This window comes from Anoplopoma fimbria, chromosome 7, assembly GCF_027596085.1.
Source record: "Anoplopoma fimbria isolate UVic2021 breed Golden Eagle Sablefish chromosome 7, Afim_UVic_2022, whole genome shotgun sequence".
Classification (NCBI taxonomy): Eukaryota; Metazoa; Chordata; class Actinopteri; order Perciformes; family Anoplopomatidae; genus Anoplopoma; species Anoplopoma fimbria.
In genome coordinates this window covers 8,309,587-8,323,601 of record NC_072455.1, presented here as the reverse complement: position 1 = coordinate 8,323,601, position 14,015 = coordinate 8,309,587, and the positions used below count along the sequence as shown (strand labels likewise).

At 40.2% G+C, this 14,015-nt stretch overlaps 1 protein-coding gene across 2 annotated transcripts in view; it reads left to right on the top strand.

Annotated features, from left to right (window-relative positions):
- Positions 1–13,701, top strand: part of lrrc45 (leucine rich repeat containing 45) — a 16,227-nt gene extending 2,526 nt beyond the window's left edge. The window contains exons 5-18 of one of the 2 annotated variants that reach the window (XM_054601277.1): positions 969–1,147; positions 2,155–2,283; positions 2,595–2,707; positions 4,315–4,373; positions 4,527–4,604; positions 5,562–5,697; positions 7,661–7,738; positions 7,940–8,051; positions 8,161–8,231; positions 8,384–8,476; positions 9,459–9,551; positions 10,485–10,658; positions 11,834–11,981; positions 12,424–13,701. In XM_054601277.1, the coding sequence (XP_054457252.1) occupies positions 969–1,147; positions 2,155–2,283; positions 2,595–2,707; positions 4,315–4,373; positions 4,527–4,604; positions 5,562–5,697; positions 7,661–7,738; positions 7,940–8,051; positions 8,161–8,231; positions 8,384–8,476; positions 9,459–9,551; positions 10,485–10,658; positions 11,834–11,981; positions 12,424–12,623 (1,663 nt within the window). In that variant the 3' untranslated portion in view covers positions 12,624–13,701. The remainder of the gene's footprint in view (positions 1–968; positions 1,148–2,154; positions 2,284–2,594; positions 2,708–4,314; positions 4,374–4,526; positions 4,605–5,561; positions 5,698–7,660; positions 7,739–7,939; positions 8,052–8,160; positions 8,232–8,383; positions 8,477–9,458; positions 9,552–10,484; positions 10,659–11,833; positions 11,982–12,423) is intronic. The other variant, XM_054601278.1, reaches the window with a different exon arrangement.
- Positions 13,702–14,015: the final 314 nt, after the last annotated feature.

Sequence of the window (14,015 nt, the reverse complement as noted above, 5' to 3'; positions counted from 1 at the left end):
ACATGTATATATGTGCTCATAATGTCAGCTGAATGCTGCTGTATAAGGTTGTTTCAGTGTGCAATCAAATTTTTGTTCATAAAATGTCAAATAATAGGAATACAGACAAAATAATCTTAATTCAAGGTCCACTTACTAGCTGTTTCCAGTGCTTTCATCTACATCTCACGTTCTTCATCAGCAGATGTAGTTTGCTTAGTTGTTATCACATGACCTAATTATCGAACATCTCCAAGATACCTGAATAAACTCTACTGAAGTTGAAAGCTTAAGAAAATTCTAATAAGGGGACCTTGAGTGAAGATGACTTTGTTAAACTATGTCCAAGGTCAAGAAAGAACTTAAGAACTTAACAAATAAAGTAAAAATTACAGATGTATTATCAATGTTACTATTGAAAACATAAATATATACGTATTTGATATAAAAAAAAAACTGATCTACTAATGTGTTTTTTGGAAGATTTTTGATAGGTTCCTCACAGCAGGATGTTTTGATAATAATGATAATAATAATAATTATTATTACTATGTGCAGTGAATCTACTTCAGCAAATCACATTTTAAGACATTATCATAAGGCATTTTAGGTGGAGTTAGCTCTTAATAAACTCTTTTAATAAATAAAACATACAATCCAGCCATTACTAATTATGCTCAAGAACTCAAGATATAATTTCTTCTTGTTCATGTCGCATCAGCAATCCTAACTTGAGCTGCCATGAGTGGTGTTACCATGGCTATATAACCATGTGTGTCACTGTTCAAGTATTACATGCTTTTAATATGCTTAAACAAAGCATTAATCAAAGTTGACTGCTACTACATCAACAAAAGTAACTTTTTTATCTTCCTAGAAAGGATTTAGATCGGGGCAGTAAACTTGATTTTAAATTTAAACACTGCTGCAACAGAGAGTAGTGTCCCTACGAGCGCATAATGCTTTAGATTTGCACACGCTGTTTGCAGGCTGGTGTTGGAGTGGAACGCTTTGGGGGTGTGGGACGAAGCCTTCTCGCTCTTCTGTGAGGGTCTGGCCTCCAACAGCACGCTGACACAGCTGGACCTGCGCAACAATCAGATCAACCACCACGGAGCGGCCGAGCTCGCTCTGGCACTTAAACGCAACACCGCTGTTCAAGCGCTAGGTGAGGCACAATCAAACAAAATAAGACCCCCTTCTCTTTGAAAGATAATTATTATTTTGGCTGAACAATTTGAGAAATAATGTGTAACTGTGATTGTAATTTCAATTGTGAGTTTTTATCATAAAGTAACCTCCAGTGCTGTTTTAGTGGTCCACATAGAGTAGCTTTGAAGTACGTATGATTGTATCGAGCAAAATCACAGATTGTTTCTGCATGCAATCAAACGGATAATTAAGCCGATACATATTGTTTCTGTTGTTGCTTTGTTTTGTTATAGCAGCCTCTCTACAAGGCTCCAGACAATTTTTTCACCACAGTATTAAAACTCATTACAACCGCTCTGAAATCTGTGTAATACATCAAAAATTGGAATCAAAAATGTTATCCATTCACTTTGTTATAGTCATCCATAGTGGTAATTTGCATAAAATGAAAAATGGGAGAGATCCGTAGGGATCAAAGATCAACTACTGTGGATTACACCACTACAAAAAAAGTCAATTTACTTGTATTTACTCACACAGGTTTGTAAGAATGGAGCTTGACTGATCACATGATCCACAGCAACCATTGGCACACAGAGAAACAATGGCTGTAGTCTGTACTGATCCAAAAAAAAAGAACAAACAGTTATGCTGTTCATTCTGTACACATGACATCTATTGCATTCTGTCCATCCTGGGAGAAGGATCCCTCCTCTGTCGTTCTCCCATAGGTTTCTTCCTTTTTTCTCCCTGTTAAAGGGTTTTTTTAGGGGAGTTTTTCCTGTGCCGATGTGAGGGAAGGACAGAGGATGTCGCATGTGTACAGATTGTAAAGCCCTCTGAGGCAAATTTGTAATTTGTGATTCTGGGCTATACAAAATAAACTGAATTGAATTGAATGTAGAATGATCAATCTGATCCACAACTTGGAGTTGTAGAGAATTTATTCTTGCTGTATTCTGGTGTATATTGGATGACTGACTGATGGCCCACTGTGGCCTTTTTCATTGACGGTGTTTGCAGATCTGAGATGGAACAACATTGGTCTGTTAGGAGGCAGGACTTTGCTGGAGGCTCTGCTGAAGAACAATACCCTAGTGCAGCTAGAGATGGCAGGGAACAACATACCTAGTGACACACTAAAAGCTCTTGGTAAGGTGTGCATGCGTGCGTGTGTGTATGCGTGCGTGCGCGTGCGTGACTAAGTACATGGTTATGGTTACAGTGGTTTTCTACTTGAATTATAAAGATAGTAAATGTAACACTATGGCTTCAATCTGAATAATCATTACTCTCATTACTGGGAAAGTATTAACACTATTCTGATGTGGACTGACTTGAATGCGGTCCAAATATCACCCAGTGATAATCTTTTATCATGCATGCCATCCTCCGCTCCGGACTCATCTTTCTCTCACTTCACTCATCAACCCTTTTGCTTCTGTTGTTTGTAACCCTTTCAGAGCAGACCACAGGGCACAACTCAGACAGACAGTCCACCCTGAGAGACAGCCGCAGCAGGACCCAGGTCCTCAGCAAGGAGATTCAGACACTGAAGGAGGAGAAGGGTCGGCAGGTAACCCTCACACTGAAGAATCACACAGTTCTGAGACAGAACATGAACACAGGTGGATACAAGGCTGTTGAAGACTTTAAATAAATCACGTAAAGATCCCTTATCCCAATGAGAATCAGATACAGTATATACAGAGGTTTTTAAGGTCTGATGGTCCGTCCACCTCTTTTGTCCATATGAAAGTATCCTAACCTAAATCAATGGCCAAAAATTGTTCAGACAGTCATGGTCCTCGCAGGATGAATGCATCAGACTTCCCCTGCCATTTCAACTTGCACGACCACGTAGATGACAGATTTTAAGTGAAATATCCCAACAAAAAGGGGAGGGGTTGCCTTAAGTTTTGGTACAGATGTTGACGGCACCAATAAAATGAATTCTTACTACTTTGGTGATCAAAGATGTTTTCACTATAACATATACTTGCTTCTAATTGATGGATTGGCACACACGTTCATGGTCACCAGATGATAAACCCTTCTGACTTTGGCCATCCCCGTACCTTTCCTCTATCAAACACCTGCCAAACTAACGATGTTTCCATAAGCCTCAGCTGAACTCACTGTTGTTGTGGTAATTATCTTACGACTGATTATATAATGTTATAGCATGCTAAGATGCTTAACCACGATCGTAAACATTGTGAACATTATAGCGGCTAAACATCAGCGTGTTATAAGCATGTTGCCGACAGTAAAGTCAAATCTGGTTAATGACAATGGATTCCAGTAGTGACAATTGTCATGGTGTATGATAACATGCCTGAAAGCATCCAGAGAAATGACAGTATAATTCATCCAAACTGGCAGGAATTGACGCTGAGAGCAGTTCACCAGGCTCCAACGAGAACAAAGCAAACCTTTTGCAGCAGCATTTAAAGCCTACAGGTGCTGTGTTTAATACTCAAACAGCATTTTGGACCTCTTTGATACACACACAAGATTTTGGTTAGAACATGACTTTGAATAAAAAGTGTTATTGTTAAAGCTGGAGCGTGGGACTTTTCCATATACATGGACGTCTGTTACATTCAAACCATTGCAAACAAGCTCACATGATGCTGATTAAGCCCAACACCCCAGAGAAAGCTTTGCATCTCCCCGTCTACTTCAAGTCTTCCCTTGCAAATTCTCTAATCCTCCTTTTAGAATTATTTTCTGCTGTCAATGGACTTGCCTTTCTAGTCTTTTGACCGCTCAAAGCGCTGTACACTACATGTCATTGTTCTCCCATTCACACACATCCACACACTGATGGCAGGGGCTACCATGCAAGGTGCCAGGTGTCCATCAGGACCTGAAACTAATTACCTTTCACGCATTCATACACCTATGGCACAGCCTTTGGGAGCAATTTGGGGTTAATTGTCAGGCCCAAAGGCACTTCAACATGCAGACCAGAGGAGCTGGAGAGCAAATCGATCTTCCAATTGGAAGACGACCTGCTTTGCCTCTGACGCACAGCCGCTGTGCTCCTAGCTGCTGCTCCATCACTATGGTCTCTCCCAGATGGTCCCAAAGACGAAACCTCTGCACTCTGGCTTTAAGTCCTGCAGATTTAGGATCAAGTTTGTGATGGTGACTGTGGCTGTTCCTCCTCTCTTTTAGTTCCTCAGCCTGATGGAAACCATAGACAGGCAGAGGGAGGAGATAGGACACTCCAACGGGTGAGTGGACGTGTGACTGTGTTCAGCAATTTGACATAACCAAGAGATGCACAAACCTCCACATCAGTCTTTAAACCTATCTATTTGCAGTGGAAAGAAAATAAACCCACATTTTGTAGCCATGACCTCGTAACCTCTTTTCCGCCTAATTAGGTCCACCTCCATTAAGCTAGGCCAACTCCAGGAAGCTCTGAATGAGAGGAAGTCGGCTGTCAATTCGCTCACCGCCAAGTAAGCACTTCATCCTCCTTTATTCAATATTCCCAATATGAAGAACAGCACAGTCTGCTGTGTGTAATAGAAGTTACTTCATTTAGTTACATATTTTTCTGTCAATTTAAGGTTGCATGTATTTAATCAGGCACATTAGTTACTGATTGTTCTTGGCTAATCAGATGACTTATGTCTGAAGCTTATATTCATTCAACTGGACACATATGATGTAATGAGCTCCTTCTGCTATGGAAAAGGTCAGTCCAGTATATATACCCCACCTAGGTACTGTGCCAAAGCAAGAACTTAATATTTAACATAATTCAAAGAGTCCTGATTAAATTTCTTGACATGATCTTCAATTGTATTTGAACAAAGCAATTAAAGATGACTAGTTATTTTGCGCTATCATTCTTAATAATAATTATGGATCCTACATTTTTGACTGGATCCGACAACTTTCCTGTGCTAAACACATTAAAAGTTCATTTTTTAATACCGATTTTATCACATCTACTGGTTGACGATCTAATTAGACTTTAAGCAGATCCCTTGTCTGCTGCACATTTGCTCTTGTTTCCCTTGTTGATAAAATCACCAGACTGGCAGCTGGGTGACGTTTCTCCAGAAACAGTCGTATTCTGGGATGTTTATTCGGCACTAAGTCTAAATGCATCTGTTTCCATTCAATGTGATGTTCAAGCACTTGCCTCCGAAAAGGACAAGATGTCGCATTTGCGATGCAGGTTGTAAATAAATAATGACCCTTTTGTTGGTACGGTTGTAGTACACTGAAAATAAAATAATGCGGTACAAATGTCCGGCCTACTGTAGATGCCTGCATACATGTAAAGGTCCATGTTATCCCAAGTGCATAAGATATCTTCTCATCTTCCAAACACCAGTGTGCTGCTCACTAAAGTATAGTATGAGGCACACGTAGCAACTCTGATCACATGATGTGATGTTGTGCAGACTGCAGATGACAGAGGCTGCCCTTGCCCTCTCCGAGCAGAAAAACCACAACATGGGAGAGCTGCTGACACGGGTAAAGGCTGAGAAAGATGAACAGCGGGAACGACAGAGCAGGGAGAGGAAGAAAGAACAAGAGGTACGGACAGATGGGAGGAGAGAAAAAAACAGAATTTGATTTGTTCAGGAAGATTTAAACACATTTGTCATATGTGGTTCTGTCAATAGCTAACTAATGAGATCTTTCAAACGTGCTACTACATTTAGTGAGGAAAATATATTTTGCCACTGGCAGTTTTTTACAGGGTGAATCAAAATCCCATGATCATAAAGAGGATAAATGTTCATTCTACATAGAGACACATGGAGACAACTCCGTTGATCTTATGATAATGTGTATCTCAAAATGGCCAATGTTCCCTTCACATCATAACTCCAGCTGTGATTTACTAGACATATTTCTCCTGAATGGTTTCCTCAATATACTCAAATATTGTCACAGCTCAGGGAACAACCTGTCATGTGATGTTGCACGTGATGTGAGTTACATGTCTGGTATGTTTGGGAAAAAAGTGGCAGGGAGATTCTAGGATTACAGGATATTTGTGCAGGTACTTTGTATGGATTTTGATACTTACTTACTTACTTACTTACTTATTTTACTTCCATAATAAACAAACAAGCAATATCAAAGATGGCAATTTACCAACAACCCAGAATCCTGAAGAAAACCACTTCAACAATCCTCTTCAACAAGCCAGGCTTCTATCATAGTTTGAGTTATCATCAAGCCAGATGCCAGGCCATTTGTAATCTGTATATATATATATATATATATATATATATATATATATATCCTTATATATATATTATATATATATATATTTTTGAAACCTAGGATTTGGTTTCTTACTAACTTGAGATTGATAAGTGTATGTTGCAGTGCATTAAAGGACAGCTGTAGTAGTAGTTGTCACACATGGAGAAGATCAGTCTCTTACAGGACAGGATCCCTGCTGCACACCTTTGGTAACTGATAGGAGTTCAGATGTAGCCATTTCTGCCTTCACAGCTAGCTAGTTAGCCAGCGTACTGATACCAGGTAGGTAACATGTGCAGCCTTGCTAAGCTAAATAAATCAACAGAGAGGTTAGCTTCTGTTCCTGTGTACAACAATTTTTCACAACAGCAGCTATCACCTGAGCAACAATTAGTTCATCTTGCTTGCTTAAACGGGACATCGCGGCACTGTGGGTAGTGGTTGCCATGTTTTAAGAGACCCCTTGTTTTTGACTATAATGATAAGTGTAGTGAAGCAGCACTGTTGTAAACAGTTTGCACACTCACAGTTTGAATGGATTATGTCAGCGGAGTAGGTTGGTTAGGCAGCATGCTAACAGCATTGATAACTAATGTCATGCCAACCGCTGCTGTCATGACATTTCCTGCAGATTTTCATGTCACGATGGTCACTATGTAGTTTCCAATCTGTGTCCTAAAATACCACAATGCCTTGCTCACTGCCGTTCACATCATGATCCTATTCTCTATACCACCCCCCATCTGAGTAACTCCACCCATGGCTTGAGAACTACATTTTTATGGGTGAGCCCTGTTTTTCCTGCAAGCTAATCAGAGCAGACTGGGCTTTTTCAGGAGGGGGGCTTAAAGAGACAGGCGCTAAAACAGAGCGTTTCAGACTGAGGGTGAATACAGGTATATTCAGACTGACAGTCTTTGAACATTTAAGCTTGAACCATTGTTCGATCCAAAATATAAGCATTAACCTGGAAAAAAGCATTATATGTCCCCTTTAAGAGGAAATGGGCAGGTAATTGGATGAAAGGTGAGAGTTAAAGCACCATTGTCTTGAAAAGTGACATAATTATATAAAAAGTGGCTCAAAATAAAAGTTTTATTGGTATAAATCGCTTTATGAAATAAAAACAAGTTAAAATGCTGAAAATACATGGAAGGATGGAATATCAATTCATTGCCTTTTTTCCACAAATTAATATCTTTAATTCATTTCAATTGTTAGTTATTCAATTCACAGATGGACCTGACATACAGGATGTAACTCATGTTTGTCTATCCTGTAGGATGGTGCACTCAGAGAAGGTAAACTCCTCAGAGAGATCCAAAACCTGAAAGAAACCAACGCCCAACTCATGAATAAAGTAAGTCGGTTAAGAACACTCTGGATTTATGTCGAAGGACTTGCTCTAAAATTGTTTATACCAATACTGATAAACAAACACACACACACACACACACACACACACACACACACACACACACACACACACACACACACAGAGACCAACGTTGCATTATGAGCACTGTTAGATGTGAGCCTAACCGTTGTGTGTGTGTCTTAGGTGGAGGAGATGGAGCGCCGGTGTAAGTCTCAGCAGCAGCAGATCTTTGAGCTGAAGCAGGAGCTGACCAACAGCACGGCAGAGCTCAAGCTGCAACTAGCACAGACGGAAGGTAACATGCACTCACAGAACACGCGTACATTCTCGTTCACAGATACACAAAGAGAGCGTCTTTTTCTACATAAAACCCAGCAGATGTCCTGTATGTCACCCTCTAACAGACCGTCTGGAGATAGAGAAGCGAAGATCCAAGCAAGCTCTGCAAGACATGGACAGTCTCCGCCAGAAGGAGGTGCTCTCAGGACCTTTTAAAACTATACTATATATATATTTATTTGTATTGTTTATTTTTGTTTTTGTAAGATTTACTAAAACTAAATTTTTCTAATAAATGAAGACTGGATAGAAGAAGATAAAATGACAAAAGTTTGGATTTCTTTACAGGTGGAGCATGTGAATCGACATCTAGAAGAGAGTGAGAGGGCTCTGCAGGAACGCATCTTCAAACTGGAGGGACAGCGGATACAACTTGAAGAGGTGGGAGTTTAGAGTATCCATGTGCTAACAAGACATAACAGATTGAATTTATTTATGACCCTGAAAGGGGTATGGTGTTGCAGCGGAGGCAAATCAACCACTACCAAACCTCCAGAACAGACTTAAAAAGATACAGAGACAGAGTTTGGGGGATGAAGTTTTCAGACTCTGTGAAGCAATGTTTTGTTTTATATCAAGGTTGTCACTTCAGCCTGTCAGTCTTCTGTGCAGCTGTGATTTGAAAGAGATAAAGTCAGTCCCAAATGTAGAAGCGTTATGCCAAACTCTATCAGGAAATCGGACACCTTCATGCTGAGACTATACATATTAAAGCTCATAGCTGCGTTTGTTTCCTCAAACACCTAACTGCACGTCTGGACTACAGGGGCTACAGAGATACCATGTGGAGACGCCAGGAACAGCCCCACTTGTTTCTGTTGCCCTTGGAGATCACAATCTGTTGTTCTTTAGAATGACACATCTGACAAAGACAGACATGGTCACCATAAACACCACTCTATCACAGTGAATGAAATAATACTGCGGGGTGTTTGTTATTATGTGTCCTAATAACGGTTAGGTGTCTCGTGTTTTGCTTGTGCCATCTGTGGGTGAAACGCAGAGATATCAGTACGATCTGACGCAAACCTTTGCATAATTCGCTAGAAGGCGATGAGTTTTAATGACAGGGACTGAGGGGAGGCTGTGTTTATTAAGGGGGGTTTTATTACTTTCCCTAATCGTATCTTTCCAGGCAGTTCAGTTATTCAAATCCTCTTTACAAAGGATTTCATATTAAAAATGGACTACACTGTAGGTGGAGAGGTACAGTTAGGGGGTCACGGTAAAATGAGCATCCTCAGCTTCTGCTGTGATCCAACACCATATTGTACTGTACTAACCTTTTCTGCTTAATGGAAGCGCATTCAGTGACCCCTTCAACGCAGTGGGACGCCATATTTTCAATGACTGTCTTTTGTAGGAGCTGAGTAAAGCTAAAGCAGCGTGTGTGACGGAGAGGGCCCAGGCAGAGGAGGAACTGGGAAGGGTGCGAGCTCAAGTGCGTCTGGAGGAGGTGTGTTTAAAAAAATCTGCACCCTTGATTGTTAAGATGCAGTTATGAAGGCTTTTGGCCAAAGTGACACACAAATGGGGTACAATCTAAGCCTCAAATGTGCCACAAGTCAAAACCAGTATCAAATCCCTGTTTGACTCTTTACCCTTCAACATCTGCAAGTACCTAAGGCTAACAAAACTCCCACACAAAATGTCTAATCACCTTTTTTGGCTTTGTTTAATATGTAATGTTAGCCTGTGGTACTCCACCAGCTATTGACTCCACACTCCTGATTCAAAACTATGAAGCTTATCAGATTGAAATGTTCATCTGATATGAATCAAGACTTTAACTGTGAGCCTCAGTAACACAGCTGCTGGTGTGATTACCTTGGAAACAATGGAGGCAAAGTCTGTCTTTGATCACATTTATGATTTCTGACAACTGATTATGATATGAAATGTTTCAGTACAAGCAAGACAATCCCTGAGTTCAAGACCAAAAATTGGTTTTGACAATACAAACAAGTTTCTTTTACAAAATCCCTTTTTCATTTGACAATAGATAAAGGTTAAGTACATTTAATTATTTTCATTATAAGTTACATTCACATGAATTTTGTTGAAATTTAACCTTTTGGATGGCACCAAAACAGTATTGAGGTTAGAGACCCAGTCATTGTTGACTAGATAGAAGTCCTTCAAACACATCCTGCTTATTACAAAGAACGTTATATGCTATAATGACATATGAAAGTGAATTTGTAGGTATTTCAGACATTGCCTTACAACACGCTTTTCTCCACATTCCCCACATTTGATATTTTTAACGACTGTGGGACTCCCTTGAAAGCAGTATTGTTACCGAGTGGGCTATCCAGATGACATCAAGTCAGTCGTTCTCAGTTTCTCCATCATCCTTACTCCCGCCTTTTTTTCTTCCTCTGAGCAGCAGGAGAATGTGTCGTCCTTGGAGGAGAAGCTTCGCTCTGCACGTTCCCTCCAGCAGGAGGTCCAGCTCCACTGCTCCCAGCAGAAACAGACCATCTCTGAGCTGCAGGCCAAGAACAGCCAGCAGAGCATGGAGATAAACGGACTGCGGCGCAGGACAGAGGAGCTCCAGCAGGTCAGGACCCGTCAGCCTCGGGATTCTTTGCAGATATATTTTGATATAAATGTGGGCCTGTGGAAACATTCGATTTAATGTGGCTCTAAGGCAACCTAGCCAATCGGGCCCTGTGTGTGTGCAGTTTGCGTGTGGGGAATGTGGGCACACTGGCTGGAATGCAATTCAGCTGCAACTGATGGACGTTGGTGGTCAGAGCTGTCGCATATTCAGTTATAACAAAACACGGTACATCAATAGTCAAATTCATCAAACATTGACTTAGAATCCAAAGATTAACTTAATTCAACTGCAGTATAAGTCACCTTTAGCCCTTATTGTTATTGGCTTATAGAACAGAAGTTTAAAGGGACAGTTCACCCCAAAATTTTAATTACATATTTTACCAGTACCTGTAGTGCTAATAACCAATCTAATTTGTTTTGGTTTGTTTTTTTGTTTTCAGAGCACCAAATAAAATACAGTTGACAAAACTCAATAGCAACGTCTCTTAGCAGAAACCATTACCAGGTTACTTAAAATAATCCACTGACCTTGTTGTAAGCAAATCCATAACTATTTTATTATTGGTTAGCTTCCTTCTGCACGCGGTGATGCGGTTGGTAGGTATAGTGCGGTAGAAAGAAAATAGTTCTTGTATGAAACTGCTCAAAATGTATGTGTAAGTAACCAGGTCATGATTTCTGGAAAGAGACACTGCTGTTGAGTTTTTTCAAATTATTTTTTTTGCTCACAAGCCGAGTGCCAACTAGTTCTGTAATATTGGAGAGAAGGCAGACATTTCTATGGACAATATCTTCAAAACTAGGGAATTCACACCAAAGCCATCTAGATTGGTGAATACAACTACAGGTAAGAGGGAAATAATGTAGTTTTGATTTTGGGGTGAACTGTCCCTTTAGGCTGAGTGATTGGATATTTGATGTTTCTTTCTCACTTTAGGAGTTGTAGTTGACTTCAGTTCTGATGTCCCAAAGCATTCACTTTTATCATGAGAACCAGCTATTCTCGAACACAGCTTTTCATCTTTTCTAATGATGCTTCATCCGAGAGAGTTTCATGTCCATCAAAAAAGAGCGAGAACCGTCAGTCACCTAAAGTTGTTTATGAGAAAATGAATGGGATTTTTATTTGCAGACAGAAAATGAATGAAAATGATCCGGATGTTGTTGCAGGAGCTGTTGGGTAAGGACCAGGAGAAGGTGGCTGAACTGAGCCGGGTGAGGGTGGAGCTGCAGGAGCAGATTGGACATTTACAGGCAGAGAGAACAGCACAGGGGGGACTCAAAGAGAAGATCAATGCTCTGGAGAGAGAGATTAAAGGTGCACCCCACTGTTCTTTTTCCTGTTCTTATCACTTCACACAAGTCTTTTTGTTTGTTTTCCTTTTGCAAAAGAAAGTATATTTCAACAAGTCTATCGAGTATATCAAATCTATCTTTGATTGGTGTCATTCACTCCGGTTCAAATATTATTTCCTTAGAAATGTATTAATACCATTATTGTGATGTGCCCCAATGCAAGATACATGTGCAAAAACTAACTTAAAACAAAGTAGAATTACCAGGGTCAACCAGTGATTTTATCTGTCAGAGTGTTTCCTTTATAAAATAAAAAAAAAAGATAATTTGTTCAGAATATAATTGTTTGTTTTTAACCAGGTCAGACACAGTAGATTTGAAATGCTTTAAGTTTGAAATATGAACTATTTTCTGCAGTCCTCTTCTTTCATACCATTCTCCCTCTTTGGCACGCTGTCCTGCAGCACTGAGCAGTAACCACAGAGAGGTGCTGCTCGACAAAGAGAGCCAGATGTCGTCCGTGCTGGAGAAGGTGCGGCTGAAAGAGGCAGAGATCCAGAGGATGAGAGAGGACGAAGCCCAAAGAGCCAGCTACCTGCAGAGCGCCATCCTCACCTACGTCCAGGGCTCGCCTCTGGGACACTACGGCAGCCCCAAGAAATAACAGCTGGATCCTCCTAGCCCTCACTTGCTTTCTGCACAGCTCAGGACCGTCTGAAGAATACAAAAAAAAAATCATGATTGTCTGGAGTGTGATTGGAGTTACCTAACACAATGTGCCGATCCAGTCAAGATTTGACGTGTTGAAAAGCCATTCATGGTCCCCAGAGCACGAATATTACATGTATTTTTTTAGATCTTTAGATAAAAAAAAATTGTTAACGCTGCTGCAGGGACGAATGACCCTATGAAATTTCATCTATTGCCATCCTCAGGGCAAAATGTACATTTAGCCCCTCCCCCCCACTGGTGGAGTAATGAACACTTCAGCCTGTAGAGGATGCTACCAGTCCAGAAGACTATTTTTTGGCTGGTTGCCAAAACAGCATGTTTTTTTAAAATCTCTTTTATTGGTCACACGCCAGAATTTAGTAACACAGTAATACCATGATGGTCCAAATTTGTATTCCTTCAAGATCCTCCTCTCTTAAATGGAAGGGCAAAACACGATCAGGGAACTTTGCTCTACAATGCTCAAAATGTCAACAAGGGCAGATATTTGATTTGAGACTAAGCTGCTGTTGAACAACATTTCAGTTGCTATGACCATAGCTCTGTGTGAACTCTTTAAATCAGCATTGCCAAAGGTTTCCTTCTCTCATGTCTTTAGCTCTCCCATTAACTAAGATGTACTGTGCTTAAAATGAACAACATCTGTTTTTGCTGTCCACCCCATCCTGTTGTACTCATTCGTGTTCTCCTCCAGTCCAAATGAATTGAAGGCAGTGCAGCGTTGTTATTGTTTACATGTAAAATGAGATTTGGTTCAAACATGCCTTAATATTGTATCTGTCAAACCAGACGTCTGCCGCTCCTCAATGGCTCAGACACAGAGAGCAGAAGGCTGATTCACAAAATCTTGTCTTCTGTTTTAACAAATCATTTTATGAAGTGAGTCCTACTTAAACTATGGACGCAGTCTTTTATTATACAAATGTTATATCTTGATATTGTATGAGAAATGTGATGGATCTTTGTGTTTTTTATTTTCCGACGTGTTTTTCACATTTTGCAGATTTTTTTATAACATGTGTTTTTTTCAGTAAAATTTTCTTATTTCTGAAATAAATATCATGATTTTTCCTGTGTGCATGATATAGCAGTTGATCTAGATCAGTCTGTTATTCTATTTAACAGATAACATGACAGTATCCAGGTTGTTGTGTGTCTGTGGGGTGGGGATGTATGAGGTCACTGGGTCTTGAAATTATGCCAAAGATCTTCAACTGTGAAGATGGTTCCCATACATTTGAAAGCCTATGAAAGCCACTGTGGAGGAAACTTCATCATCAATTGTAACAGACATGTTTCTCATTGGCGCAATTTATGACAAAAA